The following is a 17,285-nucleotide window of genomic DNA, read 5'->3' as shown; positions in this document are numbered from 1 at the left end:
AGGACTGCACACACACTATGTGACATCCCCTCAGTCAGGACTGCACACACACCAGGTGACATGTCCTCAGTCAGGACTGCACACACATTATGTGACATCCCCTCAGTCAGGACTGCACACACACTATGTGACATGCCCTCAGTCAGGACTGCACACACACCAGGTGACATGTCCTCAGTCAGGACTGCACACACATTATGTGACATCCCCTCAGTCAGGACTGCACACACACTATGTGACATGCCCTCAGTCAGGACTGCACACACACTATGTGACATGCCCTCAGTCAGGACTGCACACACACCAGGTGACATGTCCTCAGTCAGGACTGCACACACACCAGGTGACATGCCCTCAGTCAGGACTGCAGTTCACACTATGTGACATGTCCTCAGTCAGGACTGCACACACACTATGTGACATGCCCTCAGTCAGGACTGCAGTTCACACTATGTGACATGCCCTCAGTCAGGACTGCACACACACCATGTGACATGCCCTCAGTCAGGACTGAACACACACCAGGTGACATGTCCTCAGTCAGGACTGCACACACACCAGGTGACATGTCCTCAGTCAGGACTGCACACACACCATGTGACATGCCCTCAGTCAGGACTGCACACACACCATGTGACATGTCCTCAGTCAGGACTGCACACACACTATGTGACATGCCCTCAGTCAGGACTGCACACACACCATGTGACATGCCCTCAGTCAGGACTGCACACACACTATGTGACATGCCCTCAGTCAGGACTGCACACACACCATGTGACATGCCCTCAGTCAGGACTGCACACACACCATGTGACATGCCCTCAGTCAGGACTGCACACACACCAAGTGACATGTCCTCAGTCAGGACTGCACACACACCAGGTGACATGTCCTCAGTCAGGACTGCACACACACCAGGTGACATGTCCTCAGTCAGGACTGCACACACACCATGTGACATGCCCTCAGTCAGGACTGCACACACACCAGGTGACATGTCCTCAGTCAGGACTGCACACACACCAGGTGACATGTCCTCAGTCAGCACACGCTGCAGCAGCTTTCTGAGAGAGCAAGAAACCTTCTGTCCACACACAGGAGAGAATGAGCAGCACATCACTTTTAAATGGCTCCAGCCCTGATATAAGCAGATGGGGCAACACTGCATGAGGAAATCACTGTGCTCTTTGGCAATGTCTGTGGCTTTTAAGAGTTGAGGTGAAGTCATTTATGCTAAAACAGAACTGTGGACATTTTAGGAGATTTAGAATTGTAATATGCTCATACAATATATATGCATAGTATAAAACAAGTAAATGGAAACCAAATAATATCAAATGCAAGATGCAGGTAGAATGGGAAATACCTTGGCACAGAGGGTGGCTACAGCAGAGACCTGGAGTGTTTGGAGAATGCGAGGAGACTGGTGGGAAAACGGCCAGACAGGCTCAGAGGAAAAATCCCCAGAAGGCAGGCAGTACCCGGGCATGCAGAGTGACCAGAGCGGATGCACAGGCCAAGACAGACCTGACCCTACTTTGATCATCCAACTTTTCCCTGTTGAGGCCCATGACAGTGAGATGGTGAGACAGGATGCCGTGCTGCTGCTCTCCTGTACTACAGACTCCCGGTGCACCCCAACCTGGTTCCCTGGCTCTCAGCTCACATCAGGCAGCCCATCAGGCAGGTGTGAACACACGAGAGGTGACGGTGGGTTCCAAACCCCCGGTCACAGCCTGTGTTCATCCCTCCAGAATGTCCTTCCACCTCAACCTGTTTCCCTGTTTATAAAGCGGGCGTGAGGCTTGTGTGAATCAGATAAAGGCACTTGGCTGCCACATCATATGGGCTTCATAAATGCCAGTTTCCGCCTTCCTTTCCAGTAACAGGTAAAAGGTAAAAGCTGCCACATACATACAAAAGCCACGCTGACTGTCGCGGTCAGTCTTGGATTTGGACATCTGAGTGGCAAAGACACAGAGGGAGACAGCGAGTCCAGGGCTGAGGCGGCTGTGGCGATATGCCATTACTCCATGCCAATGTCAGTCCTCGCTGCTGAGTAGCCCTGCAGGAATTATTTCTTTTTAAAGTCTGCCAAGTATTTCAATTTTCCCAAGAGCACAAGACCGTGCTCCACTCTGCACTAACACAACTGGAAGCATCTGAAAGTCTAATTTACCAGGGCCCTGCTACCAATGCCTCAGTCTTGCTTCCTTGCGGTCCTTCTGGAAGCGTCAGGAAAACTCTTCTCCAGGTGACACCCCGGCAAGCCACAGAGAGCGCAGGGGCAAGTCAGGGCTCGAGCCAGCAGTGGCCCCTCGGCCCCTTAGCTCAGTCAGCTGACCCATGTCGGTCTCTGTGAGGGGCAAGGACAGACAAACCCAGCTGCTTCTCCTCACGGCTGATGCTCAACCGTCAACCTAGTGCTGCCGTGGACTCTCCTTTCCATTCAGTCTGTGCACTTGGTTATGAAACCAGATCCTCACTGATGTCACGACCAACTGCAAATCGATAATTTTCTTCCCAAACAAATGTGTCAGAACCCTCTCTTCCTGTGAGGTCCCACAAATGTTTTCCATGACCTTGGCTGTGACTCATGACAAAGAGGACTGTGCGAAGCCCTGTGGTAGGAGACTCCTCGCCGCTGCAACCTCATACAACTGACAGCCTCTATTTGCTCAGCCGCTTCCTTTCATAGGAAAAGCTACATTCATATTTTCCCAGCAGTTCTAGCATTTCCACCTTCTGAAGTTTTAAGCAGATCCATTCAAGGAAGTTCCTGAACGGGACCCTTGTGGCAGAGGCCTTTTGCAGCGCGTGAAGTGGCAGGTGCATGATCTGTGAGGTGACATGCAGGGCCAGAAGCCCAACATGGTGGACTAGCCTAGAGAGAGAGGAGATCTGACAAGGGACTCATCCCACGTCGATGCACCACTGGTAAAAACGAACGACCCAAAACACTGAAGAAAAACAAAGAAAACAATCCCTGCCATAGGAACCAGGAAATAGTGCTTGGAAAGGACAGCTGCTTGTCTTCCTGATCAAAGACTGAAGAGCCTGCGCCCCCTTCCTGCTGAGGCACAGTCCTCAGTGCCCCTTCCTGCTGAGGCACAGTCCTCAGTGCCCCTTCCTGCTGAGGCACAGTCCTCAGTGCCCCTTCCTGCTCTGAGGCACAGTCCTCAGTGCCCCTTCCTGTGGAGGCACAGTCCTCAGTGCCCCTTCCTGCGGAGGCACAGTCCTCAGTGCCCCTTCCTGCGGAGGCACAGTCCTCAGTTCTCCTTCCTGCTGAGGCACAGTCCTCAGGGCCCCTTCCTGCTCTGAGGCACAGTCCTCAGTGCCCCTTCCTGCGGAGGCACAGTCCTCAGTTCTCCTTCCTGCTGAGGCACAGTCCTCAGTGCCCCTTCCTGCTCTGAGGCACAGTCCTCAGTGCCCCTTCCTGCTCTGAGGCACAGTCCTCAGTTCTCCTTCCTGCTCTGAGGCACAGTCCTTAGGGCCCCTTCCTGCTGAGGCACAGTCCTCAGTGCCCCTTCCTGCGGAGGCACAGTCCTCAGTTCTCCTTCCTGCTGAGGCACAGTCCTCAGTGCCCCTTCCTGCTGAGGCACAGTCCTCAGTGCCCCTTCCTGCTGAGGCACCGTCCTCAGTGCCCCTTCCTGCTGAGGTACCGTCCTCAGTGCCCCTTCCTGCGGAGGCACAGTCCTCAGTGCCCCTTCCTGCTGAGGCACCGTCCTCAGTGCCCCTTCCTGCGGAGGCACAGTCCTCAGTGCCCCTTCCTGCTGAGGTACAGTCCTCAGTGCCCCTTCCTGCTCTGAGGCACAGTCCTCAGTGCCCCTTCCTGCTGAGGCACCGTCCTCAGTGCCCCTTCCTGCGGAGGCACCGTCCTCAGTGCCCCTTCCTGCTGAGGCACCGTCCTCAGTGCCCCTTCCTGCGGAGGCACAGTCCTCAGTGCCCCTTCCTGCTGAGGCACAGTCCTCAGTGCCCCTTCCTGCTGAGGCACAGTCCTCAGTGCCCCTTCCTGCGGAGGTACCGTCCTCAGTGCCCCTTCCTGCAGAGCCACAGTCCTCAGTGCCCCTTCCTGCGGAGGCACAGTCCTCAGTGCCCCTTCCTGCTGAGGTACAGTCCTCAGGGCCCCTTCCTGCTGAGGCACAGTCCTCAGTGCCCCTTCCTGCTGAGGCACAGTCCTCAGTGCCCCTTCCTGCTCTGAGGCACAGTCCTCAGTGCCCCTTCCTGCTGAGGCACAGTCCTCAGTGCCCCTTCCTGCTGAGGCACCGTCCTCAGTGCCCCTTCCTGCTGAGGCACAGTCCTCAGTGCCCCTTCCTGCTGAGGCACAGTCCTCAGTGCCCCTTCCTGCTGAGGCACAGTCCTCAGTGCCCCTTCCTGCTCTGAGGCACAGTCCTCAGTGCCCCTTCCTGCTGAGGCACCGTCCTCAGTGCCCCTTCCTGCTGAGGCACAGTCCTCAGTGCCCCTTCCTGCTGAGGCACAGTCCTCAGTGCCCCTTCCTGCTGAGGCACAGTCCTCAGTGCCCCTTCCTGCGGAGGCACAGTCCTCAGTTCTCCTTCCTGCGGAGGCACAGTCCTCAGTGCCCCTTCCTGCGGAGGCACAGTCCTTTGTGCCCCTTCCTGCTGAGGTACAGTCCTCAGGGCCCCTTCCTGCTGAGGCACCGTCCTCAGTGCCCCTTCCTGCTGAGGCACAGTCCTCAGTGCCCCTTCCTGCTGAGGCACCGTCCTCAGTGCCCCTTCCTGCTGAGGCACAGTCCTCAGTGCCCCTTGCTGCTCTGAGGCACAGTCCTCAGTGCCCCTTCCTGCTGAGGTACAGTCCTCAGGGCCCCTTCCTGCTGAGGCACAGTCCTCAGTGCCCCTTCCTGCTGAGGCACAGTCCTCAGTGCCCCTTCCTGCTGAGGTACAGTCCTCAGTGCCCCTTCCTGCTCTGAGGCACAGTCCTCAGTGCCCCTTCCTGCGGAGGCACAGTCCTCAGGGCCCCTTCCTGCTGAGGCACCGTCCTCAGTGCCCCTTCCTGCTGAGGCACAGTCCTCAGTGCCCCTTCCTGCTGAGGCACAGTCCTCAGTGCCCCTTCCTGCTGAGGCACAGTCCTTTGTGCCCCTTCCTGCTGAGGTACAGTCCTCAGTGCCCCTTCCTGCTGAGGCACAGTCCTTTGTGCCCCTTCCTGCTGAGGCACCGTCCTCAGTGCCCCTTCCTGCTGAGGCACCGTCCTCAGTGCCCCTTCCTGCTGAGGCACAGTCCTCAGTGCCCCTTCCTGCTCTGAGGCACAGTCCTCAGTGCCCCTTCCTGCTGAGGCACAGTCCTCAGTGCCCCTTGCTGCTCTGAGGCACAGTCCTCAGTGCCCCTTCCTGCTGAGGCACAGTCCTCAGTGCCCCTTCCTGCTGAGGCACAGTCCTCAGGGCCCCTTCCTGCTGAGGCACCGTCCTCAGTGCCCCTTCCTGCTGAGGCACAGTCCTCAGTGCCCCTTCCTGCTGAGGCACAGTCCTCAGTGCCCCTTCCTGCTGAGGCACAGTCCTCAGTGCCCCTTCCTGCTCGGAGGCACAGTCCTCAGTGCCCCTTCCTGCTGAGGCACCGTCCTCAGGGCCCCTTCCTGCGGAGGCACAGTCCTCAGTGCCCCTTCCTGCTGAGGCACAGTCCTCAGTGCCCCTTCCTGCTGAGGCACAGTCCTCAGTGCCCCTTCCTGCGGAGGCACAGTCCTCAGTGCCCCTTCCTGCTGAGGCACAGTCCTCAGTGCCCCTTCCTGCGGAGGCACAGTCCTCAGTTCTCCTTCCTGCTGAGGCACAGTCCTTTGTGCCCCTTCCTGCTGAGGTACAGTCCTCAGTGCCCCTTCCTGCGGAGGTACCGTCCTCAGTGCCCCTTCCTGCAGAGCCACAGTCCTCAGTGCCCCTTCCTGCGGAGGTACCGTCCTCAGTGCCCCTTCCTGCAGAGCCACAGTCCTCAGTGCCCCTTCCTGCTGAGGCACAGTTCTTAGTGCCCCATTCCTGCCCTTCTCCCTGATCTAACACAGAAGTGCCTGCTGCCTCAATCTGCACCTGCCCTGGATCTCTTGATAGAAGGAAAGAAAAATGTCAGGCAGAGGGTAAGAATGTCTACTACACACACACCTGCAAACATTCATGAGTGAAAATCAGGACCTGAGACCAAATGCTTACAATTGATTTTTCTATGAATTTTCAAGTCCCTTTCTGGTTTTCTACCGAATTTTTTCATCCTATATAATAAAGATGTAATATGCAAATGGTCGTTACGCCATGAAGCGTAACGACCAGATCACGGATCAGCAGGAGGGTGGGGCAGCGAGCTATAAGCAGGCAGCGGAGAGCTATAGGAGGGGGCAGGGCAGCAAGCTATGAGATGGGGGTGGGGTAGGGGAGATATAGGAGGGTGGGGCAGCAGGTGGAGAGCTACTGGAGGGCGGCAGCGAGCTACTGGTGAGTTACTGGCGCACAATTTGTGCGCAGGGCTACTAGTCTTTTAATAATGCTCTCATTTATAAAAACTATTCTTACAAATGTACTTTCTAATATACCAGCTTAATCCCTATATAATTTTCCCTTCCAAACTTATAAGAGATTTTAATGAATGAGACATAAATAAGTTTGTTACAATAGGCAACAAAATGTAGGTCAATATAGATTTATTTTTATAAAGAGAAAAGACAAAAATAAACTATATAGTACTTAGGGGCCAAACAAATGAAAATAAGCAGAAGAGCCCTGGCCGGTTTGGCTCAGTTGGATTCAGCCCTCGAAGAGTCCCGGGTTTGATTCCGGTCAAGGGCACATACCTTGGTTGCAGGTTCTATCCCTGGCCTCTGTCGGGCACAAACCAGAAACAACCAATTTATGTGTGTCTCTCTCACATCAATGTTTCTCTCTCTCGATCTCTCCCCCTCGCTTCCACTCTCTCTAAAAATCAATGGGAAACATATCCTCAGGTGAGGATTAACAAAAAAAGAGGAAAAAAAAGTAAGAAAATAAGCAGAATAAAACCTTCAAATAAACAAAAAATTAAACTAAAATTTGAAGTTAAAAAATTTCCAAATGTACCATACACAGAAATAACATAAGTTATAACACAGTCATACACCTCTGAATGATGTTGCAGGTTCGGTTCCAGACCACCACAATAAAGCCAATATCACAATAAAGTGAGTAACACAAATTGTTTGGTTTTTCAGTGCACATAAAATTTACATTTACAATATACTACAGTCTATTAAGTGTGCAATAGCATTATGCTCCCCCAAAACAATGTACATACCTTAGCTTAAAAATACTTTATTGCTACAAAATGCTAATCAATATCTGAGCCTTCACAGAGTCATTATCATTTTGCTGGTGAAAGGTCCTGCCTCAATGTTACTAAAAATACAGTATCTGTGAAGTACAATAAAACGAGGTGTGCCTGTACTAAAGCAATCCAATGCACATCAGAACTGGTTTCAAGTAAGTTAGTTTAAATCTCCAGACAAGGACAAGACTAATGTCACCTGGCAATCTTAGCAACACCATAGGCGGGATCACACACCTGGCCAGTACAAACGTGCCCATTGTCGACATTAATTACTGACCTCTCTAATTCATTAGTCAATTAGATATCAATATGAGAGAACATAGAGCATTTGCAAATTCATTTACATTTTAAAATTTAAACCCAGAATTTGAGAGTAATATTGGTTGAGGTATTAAAGTATATGGTACTACAAACTGGTCTATCTGCACATGGAGCAAATCAATGGAAAGGGGGGAAAAACGCAAAGAGGTATAACAACATTACAGCAAGCAGGACTGAAATCTTGTTGATCATGTTCACTTAGTCTCAAGATGTGGCTTTTTACAAATTTGGATTTTATACTCACCTAAACCTTTTTGCCCAGGATTCTTAGCAAAGGTAAAAGTAAACTGATAGAAATCCTTAAACTTCACTGTGTCCTTAAGCTCCTGCTCCAATCTTGGTAGAAGAGTTTTCAGCTTTTCTGTGCTGTCACACCTGTGATGAGAGAGAGAGAGAGAGAGAGACAGAGAGAGAGAGAGAGAGAGAGAGCTTTGTTAAGGGGAGGAGACTGGTCTCCCCAATCCCCAGCAATTCTCAGCTTCACTGTGATGTGGTGGAGCCTGAGGCTTGGGTCAAAGCGGGGTGGGTAGGTGGAATGCTCATGGGCCTCTTTCTCTAGCTAAAAAGCCTCAAAAAGCCTTGAAATGCTCTAAAACTGATTGTGGTGATGACTGCACAGTTCTTTGAATACACCAAAACCACTGTAAATGGGTGAATTGTATGGCATGTGAATGATGTCTTAAAGCTGTCATTAAAGGAAAAAATACAAAATTGCTTGCCCTCCTCTGTGTGAACTGGAATAAGAACATGTTTTAACTCTGCAGCTTCAATCACAGAGGCCAATGCCCAGAGATGACAGAGTGACACACCCCACTTCCTCAGTGACATCGTGGAACTGAGTTACTCTGCCAGCCCGTACCACTGTTACCACCGTACTGTCCCCTACGTAAGGAAAATAAACCTGTGGCACTTTAGCTACTGTATCGAGGGGTTTCTTCACTACAGTGGGTTAGATTTAAAATATCCAAGTTAAAAAAAAATGGTGGTGGAATAGACAGACGTGTCCCAAGCCTTGTCCTGGAGCAGATAGAAAGAACAGCTGAGGGTTGCAAGGGGAGTGTCTGTTGGTGAAATAAGGGACAGCTGTACTCCAGGAGAAAGTGGGGGACTGCTGGACAGGGCTTCCCTGACCGGGCAGCCCCCACTGCTGCTGGGTTCCCTCCCGGAGCCACCGGCTCAGACATGGAGACCACGCCATCTTGAAGGGGAAAGTGGATGTTATCAGAAGCCTGAAAATCTACAACTGCAGCACCCACCGAACAGCTGCAAACCCCAGAGCACCGGTCCCCAATTGGCGCAAACACGCGGATTCAGAGGAGCTCTTCACTCCACCACAGAAAGGTCAGATTTCGCCTGGGATAAGGAGAGAGAGAACTACATAACCAGACACCTGGAGAAGAGAGACCATGGGGAGACAAAGAACAGCCCGCATATGAAAGAAAAGCAGGCATCACCAGAAAAGGAAGTAAATGAAATGGAGGAAAGCAACCTGTCAGAGAAAGAATTCAGAGAAATGGTCATAAGGTGGCTGAAAAGAATGGAAGACAAATTCAACAATATGAGTAAGAACCAAGAGGAAATGAAGAAGAACCAAGAAGAAATGAAAAATGACATCGCTGCTGTAAAGAACTCAACAGAAAGCATCAAGAGTAGACTAGAAGAAGCAGAGGACCGCATCAGTGAGCTAGAAGACAAGGTAGGAAAAAATACCCAAGTAGAGCAGCTTCTAGAAAAAAAAATTAAAAAGCAGGAGGAGAGCCTAAGGGAACTTTGAGACAACACGAAACAAAACAACATCCACATAATAGGGGTTCCAGAAGGAGGGGAAACTGAGCAAGGAATAGAAAACCTGTTTGAAGAAATAATGACAGAAAACTCCCCTGACATAGGGAAGAAAAAACCCACACAAATCCAAGAAGCTCACAGAGTCCCAAGCAAAATGAACCCCAAAAGACCGATGCCAAGGCACATTATAATTAAATTGGCAAATACCAATGACAAAGTCAGGATCTTAAAAGCAGCATGTATGGGAGTGGGGTGGGGGGGGCAAAGGTAAGATATGTACACACATAATACCTTAATAAAAAAATTTTTAAAAAAAAGCAGCCAGAGAGAGACAGAAAGTTACCTACAAAGGAACCCCCATCAGACTAGCAACTGATTTCTCAACAGAAACTCATCAGGCCAGAAGGGAATGGAATAAAATATACAAAGTCATGCAAAGGAAGGGTCTGAATCCAAGAATACTGTACCCAGCAAGGCTATCAATCAAAATTGAAGGTGAAATCAGGAGCTTCACAGACAAAAAAGGACTAAGGGAATTTATTACCACCAAACCAGCAATGCAAGAAATGCTAAAGGGTCTGCTGTAAAAAAAAAAAAAGAAACAGGAAGCCAAGAAGGAACACAGGGGTAAAGAATAAAAATGGCGACAAATAAGTACCTATCAATAATAACTTTAAACGTAAATGGATTAAATGCCCCAATCAAAAGACATAGGGTAACGGATTGGATAAGAAAACACGACCCATATATCTGCTGTCTACAAGAAAACCACCTCAGAAAAAAAGACGCACACAGACTGAGGGTGAAGGGATGGAAAAAGGTTTTTCAGGCGAATGGAAATGAAAAAAAAGCTGGGGTAGCAATACTTATATCTGACAAATTAGATCTCAAAGTGAAGGACATAACAAGAGATAAGGAAGGCCACTTCATAATACTAAAGGGAGCAATCCAACAAGAAGAAATAACTTTGGTAAACATATACGCACCCAATACAGGAGCACCCAAATACATAAAAACACTCCTGGAGGATATCAAAGGAGAGATTGACAGCAATACAATCATAGTAGGAGACTTTAATACCCCACTATCACCATTGGACAAATCCTCTAAACAAAAAATCAACAAAGAAACATCAATCCTAAATGACTCACTAGACCAGATGGAATTAATTGACATCTTCAGAACATTTCACCCCAAAGCCACAGAATATACATTCTTCTCAAGTGCACATGGGTCATTTTCAAAGATAGACCATATGTTGGGAAATAGGCAAAGTCTCTTCAAATTCAAGAAGATAGAAATCATATCAAGCATCTTCTCAGATCACAGTGCCATAAAACTGGAAATCAACTACAAAAAAACAATCCAAAAAAATCAAACACACAGAGACTAAACAGCATGCTATTAAACAATGACTGGGTTACCAGAGAGATCAAGGAAGAAATAAAAGACATCATGGCAACAAATGACAATGAAAACACAACAATCCAAAATCTATGGGACACAGCGAAAGTAGTCTTGAGAGGGAAGTTCATAGCTCTACAAGCCTACTGCAAAAAACAAGAAACAATGGTAATAAATTACCTAACCCTACAACTCAAAGAGTTAGAAAGAGAGCAACAAGAAAAGCCCAGTGTAAGCAGAAGGAAGGGAATAATAAAGATCAGAGCAGAGATAAACGACATTGAGACCAAAAAAAAAAAAAAAATACAAAAGATCAACAAAACCAAGAGCTGGTTCTTTGAAAGGATAAACAAGATTGATGAACCTCTAGCCAGGCTCACCAAGAAGCAAAGAGAGAGGACTCAAATAAACAAAATCAGAAATGAAAGAGGTGAAATAACAACAGACCCCACCGAAATACAAAAAATTGTTAAAAAATACTATGAACAACTCTATTCCAACAAACTGGACAACCTGGAGGAAATGGACATATTCCTAGAAAAATATAACCTTCCAAAACTCAATCAGGAAGAATCTAAACATCTCAATAGGCCAATAACTATGGAAGAAATGGAAGCAGTCATCAAAAAGTTTCCAGCAAACAAAAGCCCGGGGCCAGACGGCTTCACAGGGGAATTTTACCAAATATTCAAGGAAGAACTAAAACCTATCCTCCTCAGACTACTCCAAAAAAATCAAGAGGAAGGAACACTTCCAAGCTCATTCTATGAAGCCAGCATCACCCTAATACCAAAACCATACAAAGACAACACAATGAAAGAGAATTACAGGCCAATATCCGTCATGAACATAGATGACAAAATACTCAACAAAATTCTAGCAAATCTGATCCAGCACTACATCAGAAAGATCATACACCAGGACCAAGTAGGATTTATCCCAGAAATGCAAGGATGGTACAATATCCTCAAATCAATAAATGTGATACATCACATAAACAAACTGAGAGATAAAAATCACACAGTCATATCAATTGATGCAGAAAAAGCATTTGAAAAATCCAACACCCTTTCTTGATAAAAACTCTCAACAAGGTGGAAATAGAAGGATCATTCCTCAACATAATAAAAGCTATATATGATAAACCCACAGCTAACATCATACTCAATGGGCAAAAACTAAAACCATTTCCCCTAAGAACAGGAACAAGACAGGGATGCCCACTCTCACCACTCCTGTTCGACATAGTACTGGAAGTATTATCCATTGCAATTAGACAAGAAGAAGAAATAAAAGGCATCCAAATTGGAAAAGAAGAAGTAAAGCTGTCCTTATTTGCAGATGACATGATATTGTATATAAAAAACCCGAAAGACTCCATCAAAAAACTAATAGACTTAATAAATGAATTCGGCAATGTAGCAGGATACAAAATTAACGCCAAGAAATCTATGGCATTTCTATACACCAATAGTGAACTTACAGAAAGAGACTGAAAAAGCAATCCCATTTACCATCGCACCAAAAAAATTAAGATACCTAGGAATAAACTTAACTAAGGAGGTAAAAGACCTATACACAGAAAACTACAGGACACTGAAAAAAGAAACAGAGGAAGACATAAACAGATGGAAGAACATACCATGTTCATGGATTGGGAGAATCAACATCATTAAAATGTCCATACTACCCAAAACAATCTATAGATTCAATACACTCCCCATTAAAATACCAACGGCATATTTCACAGACCTAGGAAGAACTCTCCAAAAATTCATCTGGAATAAAAAAAGACCCCGAATAGTCACAGCAATCCTGAGAAAGAAGAACAAAGTAGGTGGGATCTCAATACCAGATTTCAAGCTATTTTACAAAGTCACTGTTCTCAAAACTGCCTGGTATTGGCACAAGAACAGACATATAGATCAATGGAATAGAATAGAGAACCTAGAAATCGACCCAAATCACTATGCTCAATTAATATTTGACAAAGGAGGCATGAACATACAATGGAGTCAAGACAGTCTCTTCAATAAATGGTGTTGGGAAAATTGGACAGATACATGCAAAAAAATGAAACTAGACCACCAACTTACACCATACACAAAAATAAACTCAAAATGGATCAAGGACTTAAACATATGACGAGAAACCATAAAAATACTAGAGGAATCCACAGGTAGAAAAATCTCTGACATATGCTGAAGCAATTTCTTCACTGATACTGCTCCTAGGGCAATGGAAACTAAAGAGAAAAGAAACAAATGGGACTACATCAAAATAAAAAGCTTTTGCACAGAAAAGGAGACCATCAATAAAAACAACAAGAAATCCCACTGCATGGGAGAACATATTTGCCAATATTAACGATAAGGGTTTAATCTCCAACATTTACAGGGAACTCATGCAGCTTAACAAAAGAAGATAAACAACCCAATCAAAAAATGGACAACTGATCTAAATAGACACTTTTCGAAAGAAAACAGAAGGCCAAGAGACATATGAAAACCTGCTCAAAGTCACTAATCATCAGAGAGATGCAAATCAAAACAACAATGCAGTACCATCTCACACCTGTCAGAATGGCTATTATCAACAAATCAACAAATGACCAGTGCTGGCGAGGATGCGGAGAAAAAGGAACCCTCGTGCACTGCTGGTGGGAATGCAGACTGGTGCAGCCACTGTGGAGAACAGTATGGAGTTTCCTCAAAAAACTAAAAATGGAACTCCCATTTGACCCAGTGATCCCACTTCTAGGAATATATCTCAAGAAGCTAGAAACACGAATCAGAAAGGATATATGCACCCCTATGTTCATAGCAGCACAATTCACCATAGCTAAGATTTAAAAACAGCCTAAGTGCCCATCAGCAGATGAGTGGATTAAAAAGCTGTGGTACATCTACACAATGAAATACTACGCTGCGGTAAAAAAGAAGGAGTTCTTACCATTTGCAACAGCATGGATGGAGATGGAGAGCATTATGCTAAGTGAAATAAGCCAGGCAGAGAAAGATAAATATCACATGATCTCACTCATTTGTGGAATATAATGAACAACATAAACTGATGAACAAAAATAGATCCAGAGACAGAGAAACATCAATCAGAACGTCAAACTTCAGGGAAGGTAGGGGAGGGTGGGGGTAAGGGGGAGAGATCAACCAAAGGACTTATATGCATGCATGTAAGCCTAATCAATGGACACAAACAACAGGGGGGTGGGGGCATGAATGGGAGGTGGTGGGTAATGGGGAATAAGGACACATATGTAATACCTTAATCAATAAAGAAATTTTATAAAAAAGAAAAAAAAAGAAAAAAACATTCTCTAAGGTCATTTTTTGAAAAATGTTATCTCATTTGTATTTACATTTAAGATAATTAATCCTCTTATTGATTTATTCTTTGAGGTAAGTCTTACTATTAACAATAATGTTTATACATTATTTTATGGGGAATTTTTACTATAATAAATCTTTTTCTAAAATCTAAAAAATAAAATATCCAAGTATAACGAAACACAACTCTATTGTTTTAAAATTGAATTTGCCTTCCAAAGTCAATAACCTTTAAGATATTAAAAAGCCTTTAAAGTGGAATCTAGAATAGCAAAACATAAAGTATGTCATTTTTATCTTGATTGTACAGCAAGGAAGAGCACACCCGAGTAGAGCAGGGCTGAGGAAAGACAACTGAGCAAGTCCTGGAGAGGCCGGAACTATCCAGACCAGCAAGTCCATGAATACACTCAGAGGCACAAATGCACAGCTTTAAGGGCCGCCCCCAGCCAATTAAGAACCAGCAGGCAGCAGCATCTGGGGTGTGGCTGTGTGTCCTTCCCCATTACAACCCCTTTCCTCCACGTGGCCACTTCCTCGCTCTTCTTTAGGCCTCCATCACTCCAACAAGCATCCTTGACAGTGTGTTAGTTATTCCTGCGTCTGAACTTTTTAAATGGGACCTCACGGTAAGTATTATTCTGTCTCTGGCTTTCTGTGCCAACATTGTTTGTGAGGCTCATTTGTGCTGACAGTGTGGCTGGGGTTGGTTCATTTCCATTGTCATATAGCATTCCATTAAATTCCTATTTTATAATTTATATATTCTACTGATGATAAATATTTTGGCTGCTTCTAGTTTTCTGGTTACAAAGAATGTTGTTTAAAATGTTCTGTACATGTGTCCTGGCACACATATGCATGTGTTATGTTAGACACACCCAAGAGTAGAACAGCTGGGTTCACAGGGTCTGTGCACCTTCAGTTTAATAAGTAACATCAAACAGTTTTCCAACGTGATCATCCCATTTCACACTCCACCAGCAGTACACTAGTGTTCCTGTTGCCTCACATTCTCATTAATATTTGTGACTGTCTTATTTTAGCCACTCTAAAGAGTGGGTTGTGAGGTTCTATTTCATTGCAGTTTTAATTTTTACTTCCCCAATGAATGAGATTGAGCACATTCTTGTATTTTAGTGATCATTTGGAAATTCTCTTTTGTGAAGTGCCTGTTCAAGTCTGTTGCCCATTTTCAATTAGGTTATCCTTTTCTTGTTTTATAGGAGACTAGAGGCCCGGTGCACAAAATTCGTGCATGGGGGGGGGGTCCCTCAGCTCAACCTGTACCCTCTCTAATCTGGGATCCCCTACTGGGATCAGGCCTAAACGGGCAGTCGGACATCCCACTCACAATCCAGGACTGCTGGCTCCCAACTGCTCACCTGCCTGCCTTCCTGATTGCCCCTAACCGCTTCTGCCTGCCAGCCCGATCACCCCCGTAACCACTCCCCTGCTAGCCTGATTGATGCCTAACTGCTCCCCTGCCATCCTGTTTGCCCCTAACTGCCCTCCCCTGTAGGCCTGCCCCCCCCCCAACTGCTCTCCCCTTCAGGCCTGGGACCCCACCAACTGCCCTTCCCTGCAGGCCCGGTTGCCCCAAATTTCCCTCCTCTGCTGGCCTGGTCACCCCTAACTGCCCTCCCCTGCAGGCTTGATCGCCCCCAACTGCCCTCCCCTGCTGGCCATCTTGTGGTGGCCATCTTGTGTCCACATGGGGGCAGGATCTTTGACCACATGGGGGCATCCATCTTGTGTATTGGAGTGATGGTCAATTTGCATATTACTCTTTTATTAGATAGAATAGAGGCCTGGTGCATGCGTGGGGGCCAGCTGGTTTGCCCTGAAGGGTGTCCTGGATCAGGGTGGGGGTTCCCTTGGGGTGTGGGGCGGCCTGGGGGAGGGGCCTGTGGTGGTTTGCAGGCCAGCCACACCACCCGGTGACCCAAGCGTAGGCCTTGGGATCTGGGATTTATTTATCTTCTACAATTGAAACTTTGTAGCCTTGAGTGGAGGCCTGGGCCCACCAGGGTGTGTGGAAAGCTTGGCTTCCTCCATTGCTGGGGAAACCCAAGCCTCCTGCTTGCTCCATGGTGGCAGCCATCTTGGTTGGGTTAATTTGCATACTCACTCCTGATTGGCTGGTGGGCGTGGCTTGTGGGTGTAGTGGAGTGATGGTTAATTTGCATATTTCTCTTTTATTAGATAGGATTTTTAAGTATTTTCAAAGTACTTCAGAATATGGGATGCCTTTCCACTTCCTTGAAGGTGTGTCTTGATGAGCTGTTATTTTTAGTATAGTACACTCTATCCATTTTCTTTATAGTGTTTTCTTGGTGATATTTTAAAACTTTCCCAACTGAATAATCATAAAGATATTCGCCTACATTACTTTCTAGAGGTTTCTACCTTTAGCCTTTCAAATGGAGATCTATAATCCACTTGGATTGTTGGTTCATTTCCATTGTCATATAACATTCCATTAAATTTTATGTGTGGTGTGAGGTAGGGATCAGATGAATTTTTTTCCCAAATGCCAATTCTCCCACGACCATTTACTGAAAAGATGTTCTTTCTCCACTTTCCTAAAGTGCTGCCTTTGTCATAATCAAATGTACCTGTATACATGAATTTGTTTCTGGGCCCTCCATTCTGTTCCACTGGTATATTTATCTATTCTGGTACTCAATATAGTCTTACTTATTATAGTTTGAAGTCCTGACTAGCTGATAGAGCAAACCTTCCCACCTTGTTTTTTTTTTTCTTTAAGAATTGTTGGCTAATCTTGACCATGCATATTCATATACATTTAAAATCTGCTTGTCAAATTACACATAAACCTACTACTTATTAGAGATCATATTAAATGTATAGATAAATTTAGGGATCAAACAATAAGTGTTGCAACCTATAAATGAGGTATATTTCTTCATTTATTCAGGTTTCCTATCTCTCAGTGAGTTTTCTCTATGGAGGCAGCACACATATTAAATTAGACTTATCAAATAAATAAATAAATTAGATTTACCCCAGGTGTTTTGTATTTTTGATGCTATTGGAAATGATATTTTTAAAAATTCGTTTTATTTTGTTTCATTATTACATTCAGTGTTTTGAAATATCAATTTTTGTTTGC

The 17,285-nt window shown here is 46.1% G+C and overlaps 1 protein-coding gene across 14 annotated transcripts in view; it reads right to left on the bottom strand.

Moving 5' to 3' along the window:
- Nucleotides 1-17,285, bottom strand: part of DCUN1D2 (defective in cullin neddylation 1 domain containing 2) — a 38,858-nt gene that overhangs the window by 8,796 nt on the left and 12,777 nt on the right. For all 14 annotated transcript variants that reach the window (XM_080660449.1, XM_080660456.1, XM_080660453.1 and 11 more), the window contains one exon: nt 7,861-7,991. In XM_080660449.1, the coding sequence (XP_080516575.1) occupies nt 7,861-7,991 (131 nt within the window). The remainder of the gene's footprint in view (nt 1-7,860; nt 7,992-17,285) is intronic.

Source organism: Plecotus auritus (assembly GCF_963455305.1).
Source record: "Plecotus auritus genome assembly, chromosome: 3".
Lineage (NCBI taxonomy): Eukaryota > Metazoa > Chordata > Mammalia > Chiroptera > Vespertilionidae > Plecotus > Plecotus auritus.
The sequence above is the reverse complement of the archived record's forward strand: the minus strand, read 5'-3'. Positions and strand labels throughout refer to the sequence as shown.